This window comes from Anabrus simplex, chromosome 3 (assembly GCF_040414725.1).
Source record: "Anabrus simplex isolate iqAnaSimp1 chromosome 3, ASM4041472v1, whole genome shotgun sequence".
Taxonomy (NCBI): Eukaryota; Metazoa; Arthropoda; class Insecta; order Orthoptera; family Tettigoniidae; genus Anabrus; species Anabrus simplex.
This window is the reverse complement of record NC_090267.1, coordinates 491,248,281-491,258,961: the sequence shown is the minus strand read 5'-3', so window position 1 is coordinate 491,258,961 and position 10,681 is coordinate 491,248,281. Positions and strand designations below refer to the sequence as shown.

Sequence of the window (10,681 nt, the reverse complement as noted above, 5' to 3'; positions counted from 1 at the left end):
TGGATGATTGTATCAAAATCGGACAAAAGCCAATCTTAGTTTCAAAAATGGACATTGTCGTATTTGAACATGTTTTACATTGCCTTAGAATGAAATTCTTAAGTGTCGGCCATGGTTTTCTTGTTCATAGGACTGGCAATTATGCACACAAGAATTTTCACACTCGTATCGGGAGGTTAACATAGAAAAACAAAAATGTGGCTCTACCGAAAAATTAACAAAATGACTTTTGTCCACGTTTGATACTAGGCACCTCACTTGATTCAAGAACTGGAAAAATCCAAAGAAAGGCAGCTCGATTTCTTCCGGGTGAATTCCAACAAAAGAGTAGCGTTACAAAAATGTTGCAATTTTTGGGCCGGAAAGACTTGGTAGAAAGGGGACGAGCTGCTCGACTAAGTGGTATGTTCTGAGCTGTCAGTGGAGAGACGACGTGGAATGACATCAGTAGACGAGTGAGTTTTGTGCGGTGTCTTAAAAAGTAGGACGATCACAATATGAAGATTAAGCTGGAATTCAAGAGGACAAATTGGAGCAAATATTCGTTTATAGGATGGGGAATTAGGGATTGGAATAACTTACCAAGAGAGATGTTCAATAAATTTCCAATTTCTTTGCAATCATTGAAGAAAAGGCTAGGAAAACAACAGAGAGGGAATCTGCCACCCGGGCGACTGCCCTAAATGCAGATCGGTAGTGATTGATTGGAGTTTATACAGTAATAATTGCGGGGTGATCTTCTAATTCAAATTATGGTTTATTGGCGGATCTGCGTGCTGTAGCTCAGACAATTTCTTATGAGGTTCAATTTTTGTATTTTTTAAAGAGGGAAGTAAAAGGCTAGGAACAAAGTTTGCACTGTTTTGTATACTGAAGTTAAGTACTATAGTGTCAAACTGTTAATGAACAGCAGGAAGCTATGCTTAAAGCTGCACACATTTTGCTTCCAAAGTTTAAAAAAATGATATAGAAAATTGCCTGCCCTTTTTAAGCCCCTCTAAAAGACCATTTCTTCGTGGAACAGTCAGTGGTTCCTTAAAACAGGTTTTGCCATAATTAATTAATTTAACATGATTAATTCATATGCAAAACAGTGTTCTGAATCTGACAACTGAATGTACCTATAAAGACAAGTATGGGCAAACCCCAAACCATTTGACAGGCAACCTACAAAGCCAGCAAACACCATGTAGTTCATGCCATGGCACTTGCTGATTCCTAGACAAATAAGGATTACAGTTTATATGCATTTCAGAGTAGTGGTACTATAATACATTGAAATATTTTACTTTTAATCATCATTTATCAGTCTGCTGAAATAATTTTGAAATGAATTAATTCATAAACTATCTGAAAGAGGAAACATAGGTAACAGAATTATAGCTGAAAAGGAAACAACTTAATTAAAATAAAATGACATCTTTCATTCCTGAAAGAACATCGTCAGTAGGGCTCGGAATGATTATGATGATGCTTGTTGTTTAAAGGGGCCCAACATCTAGGTCATCGGCCCCTAATAGTATGAAATGTAATGATAATTTAAAAGTCCAATATCATCCACTGACCAGAATCCAAAGCATTGAATTTGTCTCAACGAGTTATTTATTGCTCCATCTAACGATGAAAATGTTGTATCCTGCACTGTTTTTTATTTCTGTCATGTCTCTTTTGTTTTTAATTTGTTCCTTCATTATGTTTTTAGCACATTTTTAGCTTGTATTATGTAAATAACTTTACCCCCCCACCCCCCATTTTACTGAAGGCAGCTCAAACGAGTCGAAACATGTTTGAATGTTATTACTCCATGTAATGATGGAATTATGTTATGTATTGAATAGGAGGATACATTAAAAAATTTTCCTTCGTAAAGTGAAAACCGTCGATATGGACTGATTCTAATATCTTGTCATGGTTCTAATTCGATCATCCTTTGCTCGCCTTTTACGACAGGCAGGAGATACCGTGTGTGTATTCTTCGCCTGCGTCCCCCATCCACAAGGGGAATGGGGTTTCTAAGAGAGAGCCTGTGTACAGATAGTAAAAGAGACTGGGAACTTAAACCAAAAGCTATTAGTAAAAACATCTCCTTCGGGGAATCAACCCAGCTCTAGGTTTGGAATTTGGATTTAGACTGAACTCTTGGCACGTCTCTTGTCTGTCACTGGAACCAACATCTTTATTCGTATAATAGATGCCACCTTATAAATGGACACACCTAAATTGCCCCCTTAAAATTCTGGAAGAAAAAAGCCCTACTCAATGGATGCATTTCGTTTTCAACAAAAATTATCTCAATAAGATTTAAAATCTTATGATGGATTGCAAAATGCAATCAAACCAATAAATGAAGATTAACAGATGCAGAGTCAGTTGTGCTGACCATGCAATACACATTCTGCGGACAGCAGTTATATCCTTGGCATGTGTGTAAATTAACTGACAGTGTGCAGTATTTTTCGAGTGTGTGTAGTATTTATTGGTAATGACAAGAAGTGCAGGGTGGAGCAGTCATGTTCAAATTCAAGTTTAAGAAAACTCCAATCATTTTTAACGAACAAAAAATATGGCTAATAACCCAGTGTTATTGGAAGCCTGCAATATTCAAGTTACGTTGCTGAACAGTGTTTTTGCTATGGCAGTAAAATGTTGGTAATATTTTGTTTTACCAGTAATTTCTGCTTCCAATTTTAAGCTGGTATGATACGCTGTATGCTATCTGTGTTTTTCTACAGACATTAACAGCTGATGCTGCCGGTTGATTGATTGATTGAAAACTCGTTTGTAAAAAGACCATCAATATATCTTTTTTGTTATTGCTGTTGTTAAGAAGGAAGCTATTCTTTTCCAGCGTTGATTCTACATCATTTGTAGTTGCAAATGAATTGCTATATTGTTATTGATGCTGTCATTTATTTCACATTTCAGAGAAAAGAAAACCTTGCTTAATGGATGCATTTAGCTTCCAACAAAAATAATCTTAATATTATTTAAAATCATAGGATGGATTGCAAAATGCAACAAAACCGGTAAATGAAGATTAAAAGATGTAGAGTCAGTTGTGCTGACCATGCAATACATTTTCCACAAAGGACGTGTTGTTTGACTCCTTATAATGTTCCAATCACTGTCCATAACCGAGTATAATTAATGATCTATGCCTGTACATTAACATGTAAAAAAATTTGCAGATTTTAACTTAAAATCAGAGTCATCAATTTTTCAACAACATGGCATTTAGGGAAATTATTTCGTCTTCTAAGCCTAAAAATATTTAGATGATTCAATGTTTCTCTGTTCAGCTGAGAAAATAGTAACTTTTTTCGTTATAGGTTTTTGATAATTAATTATTTTCATTTCCATATTGACAAATTACTTTTTGTGTAGGAATTGTTCGACAGATGTTCCACCAATCAACACTCCAAATGGTAAGTTATAAAAATTTAATAAATAAGTACCGGTTTTGGATGGTTCCGAGTGAATCGAAACCAGTACTTGTTTATTAAATTTGTATAAATTACAGTTTGGAGTGTTGACCGATGGAACACCCATCAAACAATTCCTTATAGATTTTTTCTTGCTTAGAAGACACACCCGAGAGTTTTATTATACAAGCTGGGGGAAAAAGCGAGTTCATTTTGTCAATAGATATATAATTACCTGCTTTCATCAAAAGATATGTACTTGCCTGACGTGAAGCAAAATCTTAAAAGATTACCTATTTGATATTTGCACACAATTTATTAATTGTATGTAGGTGTTCACAGAATGTTTCTATGATTGTTTTATGGAGATAAACTTGATATGAATGCTTCTTTATAATCTGAAACCTTATGTCTGTAACTGTTTATCATGTTTATTTACACTGCGGTGAAACTCATTACAGTTATGTTATTGCTAAGATGAATGAGGTGCTGTTTCCTTCAATAAGTTCGTTGTTGGTATTTTTCTATGCTGGAAAGAAAATTGTTAAGCAAAATAATTCTAAGGCAAGGAAATAAAAATTCATGTGCCTTTAAGAAACGGATAACCAGCCTATGAGTTAGGCGTGGTGTGCCTATCTCTTACGCAGAAGCCCTGGGTTTAATTATCAGCCAGGTCAGGGATTTTTACCTGGAAGAGGGCTGGTTTGAGATCCACTCAGCCTATGTGTAAATAATTGAGGAGTTAAGTGATTGAGAGATAGCGACCCTGGTCTAGAAAGCCAAAAACAATAGCCGAGATGATTTGTTTTGTTGACCCGCGTAACTTCACAATCTGCAGGGCCGTCAGGGCTGTAGTGCCGTGAGATTTGGCTTTTTTTTTTTAAAGGAAGAAGAGTGGGATAAACAATGATAAAAGCAATATATGATAACTGTTACAGCTGTGTGAAGACACCAGTGGGTAGAACAGAATGGCTTTTTTACACGTTACTTCACTTTAGGTCTTATGACGACAGTGAGACAGGAAAGGGCTACGAGTGGGATGGAAGTGGCCATGGCCTTAATAAGGTACAGCCCCAGCATTTGCCTGGTGTGAAAATGGGAAACCATGGGAAACCATCTTCAGGGCTGTCGACAGTAGGGTTTGAAACCACTATCTTCTGAATACTGGCCGCACTTAAGCGACTGCAGCTATCAAGCTCGGTACAAAGTGGTTTGGAATTGACAATGGAAGACAAGGGAGTGTGTTGTCGCCTTTACTGTTCATAATGGTGATGGATGGCATTGTACAGGCAGCAAGGGAAAGTTAAAGAGGGAAAAGACAGAACGTAATGAATGATGTTTTCAGATGATGATGTGATCTGGGGAGGAGATGAGCAGGAGCAGCAACAAGCTGAATATATTGAATAGGGACTGAGGATCAACATGGAGAAGAACAAGACAATGGTGATGAGTAGAGGAAGTAGGGAAGGAAAAGGAACTATAAAAACTGGAGACAAGGAGCTGGAAATAGAACATTTCAAATATTTGGGAAGTGAACTGACAGAAAATGGAAATTTGTAGGAGGATACAACTGGGGATTACCTTATACCACCAGGTAAGGAGATTAATATGGAATAAAAATGTACCAATGAAGTGTAAAAAAAAAAAAGCAATGTTAAAGGGATATTACTTGCCTATGACATATGCTGCGGAAACCCAGAAAATGACTCAGGAAGATGAAAGCAGAGTACATATAGCTGAAATGAAATTCCTGAGGAGTATGGTACAGAAGACAAGAAGGGACAGAGTGACAAACAAAGGCATACGAAAAGAGCTAATGTACGAAAACTGAATGACCAACTGGAACAGAACAGATTGAAACGGTTTGGACATGTCAAGCGTATGAAAGAAGAAAGACTGCCAAGACAAGCACTGGAAAGAGAGATGACAGAGAAGAGAGGATGAGGAAGACAAAGATGATGATGATGGATGGACTCTGTGCAGAACAGCATAGGACAATGGAGCCTGGATTGGAACACGGTGGTGGATGAGGAATGGTGGAGAGACAGGACGAAGTGGAGAGGAACTATATTTGTTCCCACCCGGTGTCAGCTGTAAAAGGGGAAATGATGAAGAGTGGGCAGTTCAACCGTCTCACTTTCTCTCAAAAAACCACTGAAAAAAAAATAATGATATAATTTCGAGTGTTCACCAATTCTACGAAGGCTGTTTTTTTTCAACCTCAACCTCTGATGGGCTAAAAAAAAGACAACATGGACATAACAAAAATGATTTTATCACTAAAAGTTTAGTTGTTTCATACTTATTTCTTCACACAATTGCCAAAACGATTTATGCATTTGTCGTATCATGACACCAGCTTTCTGATGCCCTCTGCAAAGAAGTCTGCCACCAGTGAGGTAACGTGCGTTCCGACAGCCTCCTGCCCCATAAAGTCCACCATGGTCCCAAAAAAAGGCAACCATTGTTTTCCTGTTCCTCAGCGCCAGTTTAAACATTTTTGGGTTGTTTGGAGAAGAAGGATGCATCCACTGCTTAGACTGTTCTTTGGTTTCTGGAGTTTCATATAGGACCCATGTTTCAACACCAGTAACGATAGACTTTAGAAACTTCCCCCCACCACAATGGCAATGTATGAGAAACATTACAGCTGACACCATTCGATGAGTTTTGTGATCATCAGTCAACATTGTTGGGACCCAATATTCACAAAGTTTCCAGCACCTTAAGTGTGAAGTCACAATTGTGTACAGAGAAGACTTTGAAATGTCAGGGATTACTGTAGAAAATTCACTGATCGTAAACCTCCGTTTGTGGCGTACAAATGAAGAACTTCATGAGTTTGTCAAGATGCACATCACCCCACTGGCAGCAGACTTCTTTGCAGAGGGCATCAAAAGCTGGTATTACGATATGATAAATGCCAAAATCGGTTTGGCGATTATGTGGAATAATAAGTATGAAACTACTAAACTTTCAGTAATTAAATAATTTTGTTATGTAAACGTCTTTTTTATAGCCCACTGGAAGTTGAAAAAAAAGAATCCTCGTACAAATGGGCACAAACAAATTTCACGTGTGCGAATTTGTGGGTAAGAGTTAGTATCATGTAAGTTTAATCTTAACTTATTTATTTTTATATGTTATTACATAATGTCAATGTAACAAAAAGTATGTATTAGCTAAACAAACAGAACAGTTGCCAGTGAAGTACAGTTCAACCTTGATTATCTTTCATTGTATTGGATGTTGTGAAAATAACGAGTATAATAAGTATACACAAATGTTTCAATCCAGTCTTTTCTACTCTGACTAAATACTTTCATCTTTGCAGATTATCAGAAACAAGTTTTTTAATGTTGAATCATGACGAATATAAGAACAAGTGAGAGTGTTCCTTGAGTTCAAGCACGCCCCGCCAGGCAGCGCTAGAGTGGGCAAGTCCCGCAGTACTGATCAGCTCGTCTTAGGAATGATGCTAAAGGAAACGTATTACTTCGTAATACCACGGCAGGGTACAATGGAAAAAATCATACAGGGAAATAAGAGTACGGCCTTCATCACACGTTGTGGAAAACACAAGTTAGTGCAGTGTACATATACAGATGACAAATAACACAATTCCCAGCAAAACCCAAGAACTATTTAAAGATAATAGTTTACTTAATAACTCAGTTTGTTGTTTACTGGACTTTCAAAAGCTTGCGTGAAGATTTGGCGGATTTTCGAGATTGTAAATCTTGCGAGATTTCCTTCGTTCTGAAGAAAAATTGGCACTTCAGATAATGATAAATCTGAGGATTATATCCATACAGTTGAAGACAACAGCCAGCACCTGAAGCATCAACTGAAATTTTTTTCTATGGAATCGATACAATCAAAAAATATTTCGCCCCACATCGATTTTGAGTTCAGTTTTCCATTAATTACATTCTCGGCCTGGAAAAGAATGTCAAATACACTTTTCGAAGAATGTGATAAAACATTTCATTGTTGCTTGAAACATAGTCTTTTATTTCGGTGAGAACTGAAAATTGTCTTGTTGGGAGTTTCACGGATCCTAATCTCACTTGAAATGTATTTCGCCAAATTAGGGAAAAATGTGACGCACTGCTCCTGGACGTAATTTCCATCTCACACGAGACATATCCACTTTTTCACCATTCACTATAAAATTACCTGATTTCACTATCAAATCAGAGAAATTAATATGATAAATTCTGCTATTACACATTAGGTTTCAAGCAAATTAGACAACAATTTCAGCGCTGAGAGTGCAAGTATTAAGGGTGAATTCCACAACCTCCACAGTCTACCACAACCCTCCTCGCCATATCAAATACAATACATTTCTGTGGAATAGCTCTGGCCCATTTTTCAAATTGATTTCTATCCTTCGGTGATGAAAAAAATCGCATATCATCAACTGAGTTTAGGAACTGAAAGCAAAGAAAATTCAACTTATTCACTGAAATACCTCGCACAGTAACGTCTCTCGCACTTCCCTATACCCGGCTTACCGGAACTACTGGAGCACATGTTGGATATAATCGCTTGCAGTGTTTGCAGTGGTGGTACCACAAACTACCATGCTATAATGGCTGAGTCCTCACACTTGGTCTTATATTCGTCATGGTTGAATATTACTTATAATACAACTATGGCATTCCGGAGAGTACGGGTGAACTCAACATCCGGTCAATTTCTAATTTTAATATGAAACAACATATATACTTGCAGGTACATATTTTTGGAGTTCACCTCGCCATATCAAATACAAAATAACTTTCTTTATTTGTATCACAACATTGTAGCATGGAAGCATAAAAAATAAAAATGAACATTTTCTGTACAACTTAAAAAAATATTACTCTATGTATATACATTTAAAAATAAATCATATGAGAGTATCCATCAGACCCACACTTTTAGAAATCTTTGGATAATATGGGCTCTATCCCAAATTAATAAAAATCATCATATTAAAGTTAACCAACACAAATTCCAAGGTAAAGTTCAGGGGAAAATTGTCAAAAACTATTACAATAACAACTGGCCTCAGGCAAGGTGACTACTGCTTTTGAAATTAAAGAAACTTTGGCAAAAGGAAAATGCATCTAAAATCAAAATTGGAGCAAAGCCCTCAATAAGAACAAACTGTCTGGGATTTGTGGATGATTTAGCTCTCTTAGCCCTTGAGTTGGAAGAAGTGTATCTTATTCTGTAAATGTTTTGAAAAATTTATTCAGGAAATAAAGCTCTATTTTACCTCTGTAGACATCAAATGTGTTTCCAGAGATCGTTTACATACCAGCACTGTATGACACGGAGTATGGACTTTCTTTCCACCCTTCAAAAATCCAACTACCACTGATCCACAGAGGGAGCTCTACCACTAGCATGTACTGGACACACAACATGATATGAGAACTTCACTAACCTGATGGAGATGATTGATCATGTTACAATATCTCGGCTACCATGTGCAGGCATTTTAATCTGACGTCATCTACGCTCCCTGAGTGTCAATTTTGACTTTCTATTTTACTTTATCAAATGGCAGAAGAGTAAATTAAAACTGTTGCTACACTCGTTCAACACAGAAATCTTAACTGTGTTTCCTCAAAAGTAGCCTTTGTAACGTTCGCCCTTACTACCAGGAATGCCTCAATTGCTGAACTGATACAGAGGAGGTAAACAAATGCACTTAGTATTCAAGGTTCCACAGCCGCTGGAACAACCTTCCTACTACAGGATCATAGTTTTATTTGGGACCGCTCGCCGCTGGCCCCTGGCCTCGCGATTGCACCACTCACCCCTGCCAACACACCAGTCCTTTCGGTGGGCTAAAGTACAATCAATTTCACAAGTCAGCATTAATGTTGATGAACGGACAATCCTACCTTAGTATAGGCATTTAGCAATTTAGTACCTTAATGAATTTTCATGAATTTGTTGCAATTCATTTTGAGATGTTGTTCTCTTACACATGCACAACTGCACAGCACTGCAAGCCCACTGTTGAGCGATGCAGTCCCATGGGTGACAGAAAGACCGCTCGCCCACTAACCAACAGCAATAAGCTTGGAATGCAAGGTCGTCCAAGTTCAAAGAAGCAGAGAAGGGACCCGCCAAAGGAACTGGAGTGTCGACAGGCGAGTGGTGTGTACTGGAGGCCACGGTGTACCTGCAAGCTGGCCCGAATAAAATGACAATCCCGTATATCAACAGCCAATACCAAATAGGACACTGTACAGTAGACCATCTATTCTCCAGTAGGGTGCATGTTTTTTAAAAAGAATTAAGTCCACATTGCAGTCTATGCATTGTTCTCTACAAATATATATTAGTTTCGATTTTCCCCTGAAAAGTATGTATAAAAGCTTGCAAACTGTTTCAATATCAAAAGCTATAGCTTAAAAAAACTAAAATGATAGTGAAAATGTTATTCATGGTTTACTTTCTATAGAGATATAGCACATTCACCTGTAACAAGACTCTTCAACAATAGCTTTTCTTTAATCAACCATCTTACTTAATTTCATAAAATGTGAGACCTGCATCAAATATTTTTACAATATAAATTATAGGCTTTCTATTAACAATTCTCCTCTTCTCTTACTTCCAGTCTACATGAGCACCTTCAATTCATTTCCACAGGAGTCTTTCATTTCCTTGCGGCCCATTGTTTGTCCACACTTCCACATGAGGACAACAACAAACACTGCACGCTTCTCTACGTAACGGGCCCAGTTCAAGAATTCTTATCTCTATTCCCTTCGCAAGTTGTCAAGTCGAGCCTGGAGATCTGCGTCAGCATCAGAAATAATTCCACCGGCTCCAGCACCGGTACCGCCAGCGGCTCCAGCTGCTGCAGCCATTGGAGGAGCTTTTGCCCCAGATGCGGCTAAGGAACCTGATGCTTGTGGAAGGCCAGATAACTGATCTGTGAGTTGCAAGCCCAGTTCATCCAGGACTTGGGAAACCACAGCTTCACTGTAATATGACAAACAAAATGAATAGTTCCAAGGGACAGATTTTTAACACCCTCATAGTTCAGTGGAACTTTCCAATAACAGACACTGATGGGAAACATAAATGAATGTACACTAATGAGAAGTGTTTGCTGTTTTGGAAAAAGCTCAAAATGCTATAAAAACTAGTTTTGTACAACAAAATGTTATTATACAGTGTTTTGCAGTAATTACGAGGTGTCTTCAATATATAATGCAACACATTTTATTTCTCGGCCAATTTTG

At 37.6% G+C, this 10,681-nt stretch overlaps 1 protein-coding gene across 1 annotated transcript in view; it reads right to left on the bottom strand.

Moving 5' to 3' along the window:
- Positions 1-6,532: 6,532 nt before the first annotated feature.
- The window catches only part of Vps2 (vacuolar protein sorting 2), a 52,277-nt gene continuing 48,128 nt past the window's right edge, over positions 6,533-10,681 (bottom strand). The window contains exon 5 of the mRNA XM_067143631.2: positions 6,533-10,418. Within this exon, the coding sequence (XP_066999732.2) occupies positions 10,193-10,418 (226 nt within the window). The 3' untranslated portion in view covers positions 6,533-10,192. The remainder of the gene's footprint in view (positions 10,419-10,681) is intronic.